The sequence below is a fragment of the Neopsephotus bourkii genome, unplaced genomic scaffold (genome assembly GCF_033783945.1).
Source record: "Neopsephotus bourkii isolate Nb327-2 ecotype Australia unplaced genomic scaffold, CSIRO-AGI_Nbou_v1 NB_1373, whole genome shotgun sequence".
Classification (NCBI taxonomy): domain Eukaryota; kingdom Metazoa; phylum Chordata; class Aves; order Psittaciformes; family Psittacidae; genus Neopsephotus; species Neopsephotus bourkii.
The window spans coordinates 3,308,183-3,325,431 of record NW_026901852.1 but is presented as its reverse complement, the minus strand read 5'-3'; the positions used below and the strand labels follow the sequence as shown (position 1 = coordinate 3,325,431).

The 17,249-nt window shown below is 39.1% G+C and overlaps 1 protein-coding gene across 2 annotated transcripts; it reads left to right on the top strand.

Moving 5' to 3' along the window:
- The first annotated feature begins 81 nt into the window (after positions 1-81).
- Positions 82-17,104, top strand: ABCG5 (ATP binding cassette subfamily G member 5). Of its 2 annotated transcripts, XM_061367176.1 has the most exons (13): positions 82-209; positions 921-1,042; positions 1,483-1,619; positions 1,838-1,936; positions 2,885-3,017; positions 4,390-4,529; positions 5,699-5,828; positions 8,539-8,752; positions 8,851-9,056; positions 9,963-10,101; positions 13,612-13,797; positions 15,449-15,561; positions 16,577-17,104. In XM_061367176.1, the coding sequence occupies exons 1-13, from the start codon at positions 82-84 to the stop codon at positions 16,771-16,773; spliced, it is 1,944 nt and encodes a 647-aa protein (XP_061223160.1). In that variant the 3' UTR covers positions 16,774-17,104. The 2 variants fall into 2 exon arrangements, with proteins under 2 accessions (XP_061223160.1, XP_061223161.1); XM_061367177.1 differs by lacking the exon at positions 1,838-1,936.
- Positions 17,105-17,249: the final 145 nt, after the last annotated feature.

Here is a 17,249-nt window from a genome sequence, read left to right as displayed (position 1 = left end):
GTGGGAGGCATGGTGGTGGCAGCATCAGGCACCTGGCCAGCAGCGTGAGGAAGGGAGCCTACGGGGCCCCAGCACTGGAAGATGTCGATGTCGGGCAGAATGTCTCCCACCCTGGAGAGGAGCGACAGCAATGGGCAGACAGGCAGGGTGAAGGCCGTGGTGCAGCCCTCCAACAGCATCAGTGTGCAGGGCATCTCCTACACTATCAGGTAGGGCTGGGGAGGGCTGCATGGTGAGCCCCTGCCTGCCAGGTGCTGCTCTGACCACAGGGACTGAGGGGAGAGGGGCTGGGACTGGTGGGCCGGACTGGTGGGCCATGGGTTTAGCTTCAGCCCAGTAGCTTCAGCCCAGACACTGCCAGGCTGCCCTCCTCATGCTGCTGGGCTGCCCACCACAGGTTTGAGTGCCTGGATTGAGGGAAGCATAGCTAGTCTGTTCTCCAGAGGATTCACCGGTTCTTCTTCACATGTCTCTGAAGGAGATGCTTTACAGGAGATTTCCAAAGGTTGTGCCCCTTCCCACTGCCTTTCTTAGGGTTGCCCGATGGATAATGTGAAGCCATAAGAAAACAGGTGGATTAATAGCTGGCAAGCATCGTCAACAAGTAAAGCCTCAGTTAAAGTTTCCCCTTTTGTTGTAGTCTGAAAGCATCCCAGCTGTCAGTTTGAAAAATCTGCTCAGACTTCATTTTATCTTCCAGATAATGCTGAAGTTAAAATGTTAAAGCCTAGGGGAGTGAGGGGGGAAAGGGGGAAATACCTTTATTGGGGGAAATACCTTTATTGGGGGAAATACTCCCAATATTTTAAAACACCTTCAGGCTCCCATCCCACATGCAAGTAGCTATAAGGCATTCGCTCACTGTATGTAAATTTTTTAAATTTCCTCGATTTAATTTTTTTATATGTTTGTCTTCCAAGAGAACACGTTGGCCCATGGTGGAATGTTTCTTTATATCGCAAAAAATGGACCCGGCAAATACTGAAGGATGTTTCATTTCACGTAGAGAGTGGCCAGATGATGGGGATTTTAGGAAATTCAGGTAAGTTTTTCCAGTACTTTAAAAGAAATAAGATCGAAACTAACACTGGTGGCTTCCACAGTCGTATGAGTGTGACTGAGGTCTGTGTTTTAAATAATGATATTGCAGCTGGTTTTAATCTCTGAGGTCCTTGGTTTTCAGAGTTCAATCTTCTGTCATCTAACTAACAATTATAACTTCACTAAGAGCTAATGTTACTTCTAAACCCAAATGTTTAACTAAGAAGTGTGAATTTGTATGAATTAAATGCCAATTTACACACATTCTATGTTTCCCATTTAATTCCTTTTAAGTAGCTGCATTCTCAGAACTTATTATTTTAATATTATTGAGGAAAAAAAGTACTTTCTTCTTTTCATACGTCTCCATCCAGTTGAGGCTACTGCTCTTGAAATCATATAATTCATTTCACCACATGAGTCATTCCTTTTGTTTTAAAGGATCTGGAAAAACAACACTTCTGGATGCAATATCGGGAAGACTGGGACATAAAGACAATTGTTTTGGTGATGTGTACTTGAATGGGTGTCAGCTGAAGAAGGAACAGTTTAAAGATTGCTTGTCTTATGTGCCACAGGTTGATTTCTGCATTTTATTTGTGTGCTGGGCTTCCTTTAATTTTAAACAAGTAAAGTTGCTAATGCAATGGAGTAATGTAATCTGACTGTGATTTTTACCAGTCAATTTACAAAGCAGTTAACAAAATGCATGAATGAATGAAGGTTGTGCAAGTAGGGGCAAGATCTTAATTACTACAGGATTAACTGCTTCTTCCTCTTCACCCTTTTTTTTCAGAATGACACTTTGTTAAGCTTCCTCACCATACGAGAGACTCTAACCTACACTGCTTTACTAACCCTTCAGAAATGCTCCGATGACTTAATCAGAAAGAAGGTCTGTATTTTATCATCTTCCACCAGAAAAGCAGACATGATGTCATGTAATGCTTTCACCTGCAGCACTTTTCCATCCATGGCTGTGTTTTACGTTTACAAGGTTTTGTAATCCTCATTCTGCAGATGAGGAGAAATCCTCCTACTGAGGAGTAAGACACAAGCTCTCTGGTGCTCCCTACTCTGCAAGGGGCTTGTGCTGATGTCCTGGGGAATCACCATTGTGTTGGGACAAAACTATTTTTCCCAGAGCTGAGGCAGTTACTGTTACAAATGCTGCTGTTGGCACCAAGGTCTGTTCCCCTTCCCCAGCTGAGAAACACAATTCTCTGGGGTGTTTAGGGCTATGTGTTCTGGCAAGTTTCATGAGCAGCAGAGGTGACTTTCACACTACTCTGGCTTTTGTTGGCTCTCTTCCACTAACCAGAACAGCTCCGAAAAGCTGGTCTAATAAGCCACATGCAAGCTACTTTCCTGATAAAATAGGTGTGTTCCAGATCTATTAAAGGGTTCTTTTTGGCTTCTGTTGAGAATAAAGATCCGATATTCCTGACCAAAGGCTCTTGCTTCCTGTCTTCTCATTTCACCTATCTTCCACTTAGTATTTTGTACTTCCCCAGAACTGATGTGCTTTCTCCTCCCTTATTTTTGAGGCCAGACCAGCACATTATTCTTCATACCTTAACTTCTAGTCCCACCTTTTAATCTCTTAATGTCAGCTGAAGCTAAAACTGTACTCATTTCAGTATACATGAAAATAAAATAAAAAGGAATTGAAATAACATATTAAAAATAATGAGCCAGATATCTTCCAAATAGAGTGGATGCAAACAGCATATTGAGAAAGCCATAGCTTAAAATTATGTCTTTTTCTTTCATTTCTTGATTTTGCACACAGGTATCTGAGCTGGACTGTGTTTAGTCTTTCTAAATTATAATTATTTTTCAGGTAGATGCAGTTATGGCTGAGGTGAGTCTCAGCCACATTGCTGACAAAATAATTGGAAGCCGTAATTTTGTAGGAATTTCGGGGGGTGAGAGGCGGCTTGTTTCAATTGGAGCCCAGCTATTACAAGATCCCAGTAAGTACCATGCATAGATTTTCAAAGCAAAACAAAGCACTGTCACCTTGTGCTTCTACTCCATATGGTCTCCATAAACCACTTTAATATAAAAGGCACTTATATTCTGTAATTCAGCAAAAGCTAGTCTAGTAGTGACAGATAAGGATGAGCAGGAACTGAAGTTTGCCATTAATCTATTAGTTGTTCTTGGAAAGCAGACAATCTCATAATCTTAGGGACTAAACATAGATTTAGATTTGCATTTATCCATTTCAAGTCTTTCTGGGCTCACCATTCCTGTGTATGAAATGTTGGTTGTGGCCCATTATTTTCTAGGTTTTGAGTTCATTAGAGCTATAAATAAGCAAGTGCTGAGCCTTTTAGTAGGGTAGCTGTCATTAAACCATGCATGTTTGAGTGCCAGATCAAAAAAAAAGATGATGAATTAAAATCAAAGTAACTAGAATTAGCCATGGGAAACAGGACAGTAAATTTTCTCAGTTTTGAAATGGTTTCTTAAGTGTGCCAAAATCTTAGGGAGTGAATGTATAACATGCATTTATTGGATTCTGGAGTCCTCATATTGCTGCAGGTGTGCCAGGACTGCATACCAGGCAGGAAGGAGCATAAGTAGCAAAGTGAGGTTTATCACTGCTCCTGGAAACTCTTAGAGGGTTCACTGGGACTAGGTATTGCTCAGGAAGCTCACTAAACCCTATCTTAAACACTACAGTAATTCTCTGTAAATAAACTTAGGGAGAAAGCATTTCTCCCCCCTTATCCTGATCAAGGTTGAACTGTCTTCTTCTGTGTCATGTCTCATCTATGTAAAGATAATGGATTTGAGTGTAACTTTTCCCTTTCCTTGTGCAATAAAAGCACAAAGAAAATGCAGTGCTATCCCTCTCCCCCCCCCCCCATCTACGGAATTGCATATGCTGTATTTTAAGAACTCTTAGTTTGTTCATAACAAATTCTGTGTGTATATAAAGATTTAATTCAGATTATAGATTCTGGGCAATTATATCAGTTATATTTACATTTGTATACATGCTGAAATTGTCATTATTGTTCTTAGAAGCAGATGTACACATCAAACCTAGTTCGGTAATTTTCAGATTTCATTTGAACTTAGAGAAAAATCATTATGCTCTGATCCTGCAGTAGTTTCTTTATGTCCTTATTACTCGTCATTGAAACTGAACTGCTGAAGCTAACTAAAACCTAGAGATCACATCATGGCAATATCTATACTTACTCTGCTTTACATGTGGAACTTCACATGTAAAGTAATTTCTATATTATTTGCCAAATCAGCTTCAAAGGCAGAAGCTATAATATTTGCTCCCCCTTTACCTGAGTTTTAATGCTATTCCTTCTCATTTCACAGAGGTTATGCTGCTCGATGAACCAACAACAGGGCTGGACTGCTTAACAGCAAAGCAGATTGTCTCCCTTCTCTCGGAACTTGCGCATAGGGGCAGGATAGTGATTATTACAATTCACCAGCCTCGCTCGGAACTCTTCAGAGTAAGTGACATCTATTTACTATTTGCCTTTTTTTTTTTTAGTACCTAGGTTCTTTTCAGGATAAAAGTACAATATTTATAATAATATTTATAATTATAGTAATTATATAATATTATACAATATAGTTGCCTCGAAAGTCTCTCTTCCTGTCCCCCATATAAACACAGGCTTGTCTTGAACTTTATAGCTCTGGCCTACTGCTTGTCACAGGGCACTTTGGGTAACGTATTGCCCTGTGAAAATAGTATGCACACTGACTGCCTAAGCTTTGTGTTACACAGCTGCCCAAAAAACTGGGAGAAGCCATGCAAATCCTCCAGTTGGGTGTGCACTGTAAAAACTAGAACTTTATTTACCTTTACATATTCACATTTCAGTAACACTTGCAACTTGAGACAGATAAAGCCATGACTTGGGGAAAAATAATTATCTTTTTCCTCTTTGTGTCAGGTGATGTAGGTACACCTTGGTCGTATGATGGGGCAGGTCTGCCTTTCAGGGCTTGTGATGAGGAAAGCACCTCCTCTCCCTTCCCATTACTGTTTTGCACTTTGCTCTTCTGACACATCCACCACCCACCACGTTGAATGCAAGGCACCTCTTCCCTGTGACTGAATTGAGCATAAGTGGTCAAGAAGCCAGAAAGGAGTGAGAGTGCTTTTCTGGACTGAAAGCAGTCCTGGTGCCTTGGGAATATGGATTGACCATAGCTGTTGGGAACTCTGCCCTGGCAAATATTCACCCAGAGAGTAGTGCTGTTAAAGTCCACAAGTACTTAAGGATAATCTTCCAACAATTTGGGGATTTTACAGTCTGGGGCTATTAAGCACTGAAAGAGGTCAGTCAATAAGTGAAGGTGCATTAGAAGTGAAGCCAGAAGACCAGAGCTCCCATTTCCATTTGTGGATTACCTCTGTATGTTGCCATCCCTGACAGTTTTGAGAACTACTAGTTTAAAGAGCTTTAAGATGTGTCATCTTGCATAACCGCCAAGAGGAGTGAAAGGAAGGGTAAACTTCCTTTGAGAGAAATATAGTAAGGAGGTTTGAATGTGTCAAAATTATTTTTCCTGTCAAAGCATTTTTATTACCAAGACAGTAGCTGTACTTCACAATTAATGCACTTCTCCTCAATGCCTATTACTAATATATTCATATGCCCTCCTGCAGTTATTTGACAAAATAACCATCATGAGCTTTGGAGAAATGGTTTTCTGTGGGAACCCTATGGAAATGATCACTTTTTTTAGTGACTGTGGCTATTCTTGTCCTGAGCAATCAAATCCTTTTGACTTCTATGGTAAGTTTGCCTAAGTTGTTTTGGTAAAAAAAGGTTCCCTTTAAACAAACAGGTTGTTTTCTTCACCATATTAAATTATATTTATATCGATAGAAATGTGTTGAATTTGAATTCTTCTCCAACACTGTAATTATTTTCAGCTCAGAGAGGGGGTTGGGCCCATGTAACTTCCACTGACTCCATAAACCAGAACAAGTTTGCAGTAGGTCTGAAACACAGGAGAAAGGAATAAGCTACTAATAAGAAAGGAATCTCAGCTTTATGTAACCTGCAGATTCCTGATGGCTTCTCCTTATGGCTGTCTACTGGATGTTGGAAAATCAAATTGATCCCAAAAATGTGGAAAGTCTTATGCTCTTACATACTCAGAGATGCCAAGCAGCTGGAAACAGTCATTTCCTGGAGAGAAGGATGTAGAATAAATATGGGATGACTGATCCCTGCAAATATATGTTTGAAGAGAATGTGTATGTGCACGTGCATATATGTGTGCATACATACATACATGTATATATCTTTCTTTTTGAATCTAGTATGTAAGCTGAGTTTTGAGGATATTAGCTAGGCATTAACTAAGGAATCTGACCAATTCAAAAAGCTGTATTCAGAGGAGGCAGTGTTTTCCTATTGTCTAGATGGCATCCAAAACTCAGGGAGAAGAGAGGATGGTTGTTGGCATAAAGCTGGAATGGGATGAGGCTGAAAATACTAGTGTGACAGTGAGGATAATTTTGCTTTCATGAATTTGAATAGTCTTGAAAAGCATAGATAAGTTGAGATTTAGACCCACTTTTAAAAAGGCTTGGTAAAGAGACTACTGCATTCTTTAAGTGTCAACCTTTGAATGTGACAAGGAAAAAATACAGTTTAGAGCAAAGAATCATCAGAATGTTTAGTCTTTGGAAAATTGGTAGTTTATATTTTTCGTGTGATTTAATGATGTGAATGAAGGGACAGATCCTGATACCATTTTGCACCAGCTGCAGAGGAAAATAGAGCCTACATATTGAGTAAAGCTTATATTATTGAGAAGTTACATGTGTTTATTAAAAAAGTACAGCTGCATGTAGGCATTAGCTATTTGGTCTAGTGACTAGTTGGTGTTACCGTTTTATTAAAACAGACATGGTTGCCATTTATTTCCTGCATGACTTTCAGCAAGTCCCACTGGCCAAGTTTTAAAAAGTGTCTGCATTTCATATGTTCATATTTACAAAAGAGAGGACATAATTTTGGATTCTTTTTATCATTAAAGACGATTATGCTGAATTCCAGCTTTCAGAACACCAGGGAAGTATTCATAAGTCTAATTCAGATTTTGAGGGCAAATTAAGAATCTTGGGCATGGCCTCCTTTTCTCTTGTTCAAGACATATTTTGAAGTTGAGCATAACACTGTAAAACTGAGGAATAAATAACTGACAAAGATGCCTTATCAAATGTAGAAGAGTAATGTAAAAATCTGCAGGAAGAAAAAGAATTCCTGAGAACAACAGTCTAGTTTTTGAAACCCTATATAATTCGTTGCTGTTAGGGAAAAGGGAAATTTCTAATGCATTTCAGCACTATAGCTGAATCTGTGTGACTTATACAAATAGCCCACACAAGGTTCCCGTCTGCTAATAAAAGAATTGCTGGCGTCAGGAATAGGTATAGGTGGATTTATTAGAAGGGAACATTAACTATGTGAAGTATTTACCTTTTCATAAGTTCCATGGCAGTAAGCAATACTTTCTTCAGCTTGGGCTGAGCCTGCTAGAGGAATTTGGCCTGCTGAACACCCTTTAACTTCACATTAAAACAGAAGTATGTCTGAGAAGGAGGTGGGTGAAACCCAAGTGCAACAATGCAGTAACAGCTCAAACAGGGAAGAGGAATGTCTGTGCAGCGTGATCTCTGACTGAAAATTAAAGCTCCATTTTTATGGGGTTGTAGAGGAGTAGGTAGAAGACAAGGCGAAATCAGGGAACCATGTCTGAGCATTTTCCTGAAAAAGTGAGAAATACATGACCGGGAAGTCAACTCTTCATCTTCATCGGTGTTCATCCTCAGCTGGTGCTCTCTCTTGCTCTTGGCAGCAGTAGTGCTTCACCAGTGGCATGGCCCTATGCTGTGCAAGGAGAATGCTAGAAGTCTGACCACACCATTTGGTCCTTGCATTTCCAGGTAAAGGACTTGAGCTTCAGGGTCCTACAGAGGCCACAAAACACAGAGATTTCTCGTGGCTGCACAATTACTCATTCATGTTGCTTCTAATGGAAAGGAGGAGTAAAAGAAACCTTGAATACTTCCATGGACCTTTCCTTCTTTGCAGATTTGAGGAAAGAGACAAGGAAAAGTTAGCTGCAAGTTTGGGAAAGAGATATGAATGGAAAGTGATGTGTATGCAAGCGCAACAACTACCTGAAAGGAGGATGGAGCCAGGAGGCAGCTGGTCTCTCCTCCCAAGTAACAAGTGATAGAAGTGATAGCCTCAAGCTGTGCCAGGGGAAGTTTAGATTGGATATTAGGAAATTTTTTTCACTGATAGGGTGGTCAACCATTGGAAAAGGGTGCCCAGGGACATGGTTGGATCACCCATGTACATGAGGCACTCAGTGACATGGTTTAGTGGTGGACTTGGTGGTCCTAGGGTGACAGTTAGACTGGATGATTTTAAAGGTCTTTTCCAACCTTGATTCTATGATTCTAAGCACTTCGCAAATTTACAGTGGATCTGACATCTGTGGACACCCGAAGCAAGGAACGTGAACTTGAAACCTACAGTAGGGTTCAGGTAATTGTATCAGCCTACAAAAACTCAGAGATCTTTAGCAACGTACTGGCAACCATTGAAAGAACAAAGAGTATGAAAGAGCTGACACCAATTCCATTCAAAAACAAAGACTCACCCAATGCCTTTCGCCAATTGTGGGTTCTTGTACGGTAAGACTATTTCTTTTTCCTTCTTTTTTAAAAAAGAAAAATCTTTTTTTCTTTCTCACCAGTCTTTTGGTGTTGTTATTGTTTTGTTTCATTATCAGGAGGATAACAAGAAACTTCTCCAGAGATAAGATGGGCGTCATCATGCGTCTCCTCCAGAATCTGCTATTTGGCTTGTTTGTAGTATTTTTCCTTTTTAGACTAAGGAATGATCTGGAAAAAGGAGCTGTGCAGGACCGTGTGGGGCTGGTCTACCAGTGTGTGAGTGCCCCCCCCTACACAGGGATGCTCAACAGTGCTGTCCTTTGTGAGTTTCACTTCTGTATTATGTGCAGCAGCAAGTATTACTGCCACTACTTTATAAACAGGAGAAAGTATTTTTTGCAGATAATAATTCAAAGGATCTTAACAGTTTTGGGTAATGTCAGAGCTGATACAGAGGCATGAAATTCAAAGGCAAAGCAGCAGGAAGCTTCACACCACAGAAAAAGATAAGACAAGTAATCATAGGGGCTCCAGGTTTACTGAACTTAATGATGGAATACACCTCAATTTCTGCATCTCCTTTTTACAGCTGGCCTGTGTATGGAGGCTTTATGCTGAACTGTGGAAGAGCCCTTAACTTGCCTGCGTGTAGTGTGATAAAGGCAGGACAAAGTCTAAGTCTGGGGTTAACATCTTAAATGAGAGCAAAACAAAAGACATGGAAAAGATAAAATTATAAACCTGCTTTGACAGCAGTAAACATAATTAGATTTAACAGTAATAAGTAATGATGAAATTTGTCTTGGAATGTGTTTCTCTTATAGCTCTCTGCCATACTAAGACCAACAGTAGCTTCTATTTACAGTGCTAAACACTGTTATGCTCATGTAGGTGACTTGTACCCCTGTCATCACCTTGAGATCAGAACACCTCAAGAAATGATCCAGTGATGGCAGTTTTTTCAGGCCTTTAAGTTACATCTGCAAAAAGAGAAGCCTCTCCTGCATGCTGCCTAGATAGGACTCTTTCATTAAACTTACCAGCTTTTGCAATCTGTGGGGAGCGTTTGTTGCATTTATAGTGGGGGGAAACATCAGACTGGTTTAGACTGAATGTTTCTGATAGATTCTTACAGTTGCCTCTGTGCTCCAGGTCTTTTTTGATAGCAACAAATCTTGATCTCTTTATTCAATGGTGATTTAATTTATTTCTTCTGTGTTTATTGCAGTCCCACCTTTACGTGCTATCAGTGACCAGGAAAGTAAAGATGGCTTGTACAAGAAGTGGCAAATGCTTTTAGCTTATATAGTACATTTCTTGCCCTTCAGTGTCATCAGTGTGGCAATTTTCTGCATCTTTATTTACTGGTAAGCACTTGGGCCATCCACTGGATTGTTATTTTCTTTTTGTTACCAGTTTAGATTCCTACATCAGCAACAGGCCTCCTGGCATGGCTTCCTACTTTTGTCTCTTAGAATGATTACAAAGCAAGCTTAAGGAAAGATGACAGTTTCAGGCAGTGTTAAAACACTTTCTGAGTAAGTTACTAGTTCTCTAGGTAACTTGGGAGGTTTTAATGGGGCTGGGACATTTATCATTCTTGTGTCATATCAAAAGCAGAAAGTGTCATTTTACATGACATTTTTGAAAAGTAGGAAATAAGGGGGAGGGAGGGAGAAGTAACAAAGCTGTATATTTCCTGAGAGGTTTGGGGTTTAGCCATAGCATATGGAAATGATGAGATCTAGACCCTTCCACTCTCCAGAGAGAGGCACTGAAGTAGATTTCTGACAGTGAGAGAAAGGGTTTGATTGTAAAACTTTATTTCCCCCCCGCCCCAGTATATTCATTTGCTTGCATCGGTGTGAAGTAGTACTTCTGAATGGGGTCATGAAGTATTTCATCTGAATGTTGCCTTGTCTATCGTACACGTCTGCTCTTCTTCATTCTGTGCCATTGATTTCTTGCCTTCTACTTCCTTAAGCAAAACTTAATAGACTCTATGGCTGTATATATAAGCTAATAGAAAAGCACTAAGGAATTTCTGTCTTTCAATCTTTTTCTGTTTTCTTTTGTTTGTTTGTTTTCCCAATTACGAAAGGAGTGTAGTGCACTAAAGTTAATGTTTGTTTTCACGTGACAGTTGGCAGTAAAGTTGCAATCAGGTGTCAGTCTATAGCAAAATGTGTACAAAGGAACAGTAGGCTTGGTTTGTTGGATACGTGTTCTCCAGTTAGCTTTGATAAATTATAAGTGGGTAGACCCTTGTAAAAGAGATGAAATGCAGGAGCTATTCTGCTGTATCTGTGCATGTTAGTGCTCTTACTCTTCAGTAAGATGTATGTGGGCAGTTTGGAAATGGATAAAGTAAAACTGCATCAAATCACTTGGGCTACAGAGTAAGAACTTCTGCATAGGGAGTTAGTCTGCCATGGGAATCTCGCAACAGATGTTTTCTCATCTAGAAAAACTCAGGAAAAAAGGTAACCTTTTTCTTCTTCCTCCAGGCCTGTAGTAGGTAAAGTGGTGAAGTTCTCAGTGTTTGTCTAATTCTTTCCATTAGGGATCTCAGTAACTGTCAGCTCCTAGATGGCAAAAACTCTGAGAGGGCGATTTCTGCTCCTCCAGACATGAGGACTTCTTTGTGTGGGTTGTTTTTTTTTTGTAGTTTGGTGCTGATTTTAAAAGTAGCAGCTTTGTTCAAGAAAGGCCATCTTTCTCTTTGTCCCCTTAGTTACCTGGGATTTTATTCCTGAAAGCAGTTAGTACTGCCTGCTTCAGGCAAGTGGTCCCTGAGAAGTCCTTTTTCACAGACAAGCAAAAAGCTAGTCCTCGTCCCTCTAAGTGCATAGAGGGGATGCCCTCCACTCACCAGAACCCTTCTGTCTGCCCACTGGAGAGCTGTTTGCTGAGAAGGCAGCCATTTGGAAAGCACGTTTTCAGCTTCAAAGTGTAAGGTTTGTGGAGCTCCTAAACATCACAAGCCACTGATTGTCACACTCACTCCTCAAACTGGAAATGTGTGAGGGTAGAGACTTTGCCCTTGTGCTCTGGCAGCTTCAAACACAACAATAAAGAGTGTGGTTCTGGTTAATGAATAATATTTACAGATATTTCTTCACTGTGTAGGTGGTGAGGCGCTGGCACAGATTGCCCAGAGAAGTTGTGGCTGCCCTATCCCTCTCTGTGTTCAAGGCCAGGTTGGACAGGGCTTGGAGCAACTTGCTTTAGTGGAAGGTGTCCTTGACCATGGCAGGAGGGTTGGAGCTATATGATCTTCAAGGTCCCTTCCAACACAAACCATTCTCTTAGCCTTTGCTACCTTGTGGTTGTGGAAGCCATCAGTGATGTGTCAGAGTGATTTCACAGTGCCCGTAGACTTCATAGGACGTAAAGTTTCTATATGAAATTTTGAAGATTGTATCTGTGCAGGACTACACTTTCCTGGATGGAGTCTCATATGTGTTCTTACAAGCTGCTCTCTCAGCGTTTGTATTTGTAGGGTTAGACAGCTAGGGTCCAAACTCTTACCTGATCAAGCACAAGGCAGATCTGGCCAAGAACAAATACAGCCAGTTTTGCACTCAATTAAGTGTACTCTTTGGCAGATTTTCCCAGCTAAAGATTCCTCTGGGAAATGTTCTAAGAGTTTCATCATCCTACTGTTCTATTGCTGTAATATTCTGTCAGGTTTTTTGGTTTAGTTTCATTTGGCTTTTTTCTCTTTTAGGCTTTCTTCTCTTTTTATTTCTACTCCAGATTTACTAGTTTGTATTTAGATAGCTGTGAAAGTATTAGAGCACTTCAGAGGAGGTGGTACTTTCATGCCAGGACTTTGCAAAGTTGTTTCTTCTGCACTGATCTGTGATTAAAGGTTGTTTGTTAAATACCTGTTAGTTTGTTCAATGTTCAATACTTGAAGAGTCAGTGCTCAGCCACCTGCTTATAAGAGAGGTTATTCTGGTGTTACGAAAAATGCTACAGGAAAGCCTGTGAGAAAATTAATATTTCTATTATGCTCAAATATGGTAGATAAAAAAAAAGTAGAAATATAGGGCCTTGCACTGAGCAAGAAAAAAGAAAATAAAATGTTAAATAGCTGCTTGTTAGTTAAGCAAAGCAGTTTGTACCCAGTGTGAGGCAATTTTGGGGTGAGGTATTTTGAAAAAGAGTAACATGTCACCATGTAATAAAAGGTTTTGTCATCTGTAATATGCATGATAAGGCTGAATTAACTTTGCCAATCAATTGTTGGCCTTTCTTAACTTTTTAATCTTTAGTACAGACTGGGGGGACTTTTTTTCTTCAATTAGCTAAGGAAAAGCTCATAATAGCGTGTTGTATTAAGAAGCTTAGGAGTATGGAGGAAATTGCATTTGGGTGAATTACATGGGTGGTGAGTTCAATTAGCCTTGCATTTGATTGAGTATATCTAGTTTTACATTTGTATGCACAGTATCAGAAGAGCAAAATTCCATCTGTTAATTATCTGCATAAAGACATTCTTTAAATATGTGACTTACACAAATAACTGTGTAGACTTTAGAAGGAGGAGTATGTTAGTTTAAGGGATTGTATAAGTCATGGTGGTTATCCTGAAACTACATGTATTTCTGCTTCAAAGTATGTATTTATGTCACTCTCTTTAGTCTAGATGGAGAAAACCTAATATATCTGTCATGGTATTAACAGGATGTCCTTTATGTTAAGGCTCCAGACAACATACTAAGGGTTAAGGCACAAACTGTTCACTTAATGAGCTGTAATTGCAGAAAAACTAAATTAAAAAACCCAAATACAAACAGAAATAAAAGCTGTTTTCCAACTTTAGTACCCAAACACTGCTTTTAAATGTTCTTTTGCTCATTTTTGTACAGGATTGCTGGGTTGCATCCTGACGCTGCCAGATTTGGAGTTTTCTTTGCTGTTGTCTTAGCGTGTCATATAATTGGTGAACTACTAACACTTGCTGTACTTGGTGTGGTCCAAAACCCAAACATAGTCCAAAGTGGAGTGGTGCTACTTAATTCAGCAGGTGTGACAATGGGAACAGGACTACTAAGGTAGGAAAAGGTTTTAATTCATTATGGTGTAATGTTAAAATAATCTACCTGTAGAGGAGTGTCATGAACAGGCTATGTTGCAGAAGCACAATAATGCACAAGTAGCAATGGAAAGACAGAGCAGCTGTTTTCCTTCAGGGGCAGAACTACTTTATCACCTCAGACTTTGTACTACACACACAAACTAGACACTTAATAACTTTAAATATTAGTAAGTTGTTTCTATTTTTCATTACAACATATGTCTATGTTATATATACATATACGTTTATATAACATCTATATGACATATATATGCATATGTACATATACGTATATATGTATATAACATATATGTTATATAAACATATATAAATATACAACATTATAAAGAAATGTTAATATTTTTTCACTTTTTGCAAATCAATTGAAGCTAAAACTGAGGTATTAGTACCTATTGGCTCAGATGATGTTTTCTTTTTTATGCTGACATTATGAATTGGAAATTGCTCACTTGTGATCTTTCCAATGAAAAATAAGTAAACCTAACAATTGACGCCGTCAAGTTGTCCTAAGGAAAAGTGTATGAGTCTTCTCAAAGTTGATGCTGCTTTGCCTCTTCAAAGCATATCTCAGCTAATACTCGCTTAAGAGATAAAACTAGGTTAATAGCTAATTAATTGGTCCCTACCTAATTTTAGGAAGATGCACCTTTACAGTGACAAGACAAGTTATTATGACAAGTGACAAGTTACTCCCGCTACCATAGTCTAATGCCCTAAATGATAACTTTATAAAAGTATTAGAGTGGTTTCTAAACTTATTTTACAGTAGAGACATTGCTAATTAATATTTAATATAAATCTCTTTGATTAATCTTCATAGGCAACGAAGGATGTTAAAAATAGCACTGAGACTTGGGTTGCTGGGTTTTTCTGTTCATCTGTTTAATTATGCCTTGCAGTGTTTGAGGGTGGTGAGGTTCTGGCACAGGTTGCCCAGAGAAGCTGTAGCTGCCCCATCCCTGGCAGTGTTCAAGGCCAGGGTGGGCTGGGGTTGGAGCAACCTGGTCTAGGAGGTGTCCCTGCCTATGGCAGGGGGTTGGAACTAGATGAGCTTTAAGGTCTCTTCCAACCCAAGCCAGTCTGTAATGATTCTATTTTAGGTGCAGAAATTGCCCAGTCTTGTTGAATAATGTTATTTCAAAATTTCCATACTGTTTTTTTATTATTTTTGCTTCATTTTTGATTTTTTGTTATTATTCCCATGAATTGATATTCAGTCTGCTATAGTTTTTGAAGACGGAGTGGGGGGGGCGTAGTTTTTTTACTTCGGAAGCAACACTTTTGCAACTAAGGTTTATATTGTGTTGTCTTGTTTTCAGTTCTGTCACTGCAATTTGAATAGCAAAATACTTCACAGGATTATTTGTGACTGTCCATAAAGTTATGGATGAACGTTATGACACTGTACCACAGTCAGAGACAGCCTTCATGGCTGTCCCCTCATTTAGTACTAAAATGGACTTTGTTTCAAAACCCTCCAGGTACAGCCAAGAACTGTGTCTGTAACAGGCTACAAAAAAAAGGATGAGAGTTAGTTTGTTTTAATTTGGGGTAGAACTGGCTCTTGGAATATAGCAAAAGACAGTTAAATTCTCTGTTTCTTCAAGGACCATTGAAGATATGCCAACAATTTTTAAGATACTCAGTTATCTTACCTTTCAAAAATACAGCAGTGAAATTCTCATAGTCAATGAATTTTATGGCTTAAACTTCACATGTGGTAAGTGTTCATGAAAAACAAATCAGCCTTTTATTCCACTGTAAATTATTTAATGTTGATGTTGATGCTTATTTTCCTTCTACATACAAGTATCTTGATAAAATAAAGATAACTTCTGAGGTGTTAAAAAAAGCTTATTAATTAGTAAAGACTATAATGTCATATCAGCAAGCAAGACAAAAGCTTGATTCTTTTTTTTCCCAACTATTTCTCATTCAGTTCTTCACTTTTCTCGTCTCGGTTCTTTTACCCTGGCTTTAGGGGCATTTTGGAGGGTGAACTTTGCAGCCTGTTAGGAGCTTATCAGAGTAGTGTTAGACAAATAGAAGGTCAATAGAATTGCACAATATAAGATTAAACATCATTGCAGGGAGCACTTACAGGTAACACCTGACCAGATGTTTTATCTTAATATTAGTGATGCTTTGGTTCCAATGTTACCACTATACATATTAAGCTTAGATCTGTCAGGCTATACTTTTCTGCTTGTGAGCAAGACAACTGGCAAAATGACAGAATCGATCAGGTTGGCAGGGTCAGTAGCTAACACCCATAAGTAAGGTTAAACCTTATACCTTTGGACCAGCCCAAGCTATTTTGGGCTTTGCAGCCAGGTGTATGTGCTCCTCTCCAAGGCTATATGTTTCTTCTCCATTAATCCATCCCATCCCTCTTTATTACAAGAGCACTGTAAGTCTATCCCATTGGGCAACTCACTTTTTGAGGTCTCTCCAGACAACGTCTGAAAAACCATAGATCTTTGGTTACGAACAAACCAGAAGGCTCCTAATGACCCTTTATTTTTCCCTTCAAAAAAATATAGCATAGATAAACTGCAGAAACATGTGGCTTGCCTGTTCTTATTCCAAAATGATGAGAAATACTGCTGTGGGTAGAGCTCATTATTAAAATAGCATTAGGGATAGGTATATTAAATGTATGAGCTAGATACTGAAGTCTGAGTTTTAATTTTACCGATTTGCCTGCTAAACATATTACTTTGTTCTTTTAACAGGTGGAGCCAACAGTTCCACTACACCTAATCCTGTGTGTGTCTTCTCCGAGGGCACTCAGTTCATTGAAAAAAACTTTCCTGGTGCACTGTGCCAGTTCACACTTGATTTCCTAATACTCTATGCTTTTATACCAGGACTTGCCATTGTAGCACTTCTGAGCTTCAAAATAAGAGACAGAATTATAGCAAGGCAATAAACAAGTACCAGTTCTAACAGTGTCTAATGCAACACTTTCAACTTGATTATGGGGGAAGGCATAAATTGTTAGATTTTCAGATAGATTTTAAGTGATCCTATATATAGAAACATATCTTCTCATGCTTGTTTCTAACTGGATGGTTTCCATCTTGAAAAATAATGTTCTCTTAAAAATGTGAATGTCTTCCTGATATTGGTATTCCCACCCCACTCCCAAGTCTGCCATAATCAACATTATTTCCCATTTTAAAGGACTTTTTGAATTTAATTTAGTCAGCTGTTGCTGTCAATTTTTAATAATGTACCAATGGTGCTCTAATTTCTTCCCCACTATTGTGGTTTTAACCTTTACCAATAAGCAGAGGGGTACAACTGCTACTACATCTTGTTTCTAGAATTGTATCTTAACTCTTATGCTTTCTTTTGATATCATATGCTAGATTTGTAGAAAGGGCACAAACAAAATATGTGTAA

Coding starts and splice junctions, on each gene's coding strand:
- ABCG5 (XM_061367176.1), top strand. CDS start 82: ATGTCGATGTCGGGCAGAATGTCTCCCACCCTGGAGAGGAGCGACAGC. Junction 5,829..8,538: donor AAATCCTTTTGACTTCTATG/GTAAGTTTGCCT, acceptor GCAAATTTACAG/TGGATCTGACATCTGTGGAC. Junction 13,798..15,448: donor ATGGGAACAGGACTACTAAG/GTAGGAAAAGGT, acceptor TGTTTCTTCAAG/GACCATTGAAGATATGCCAA.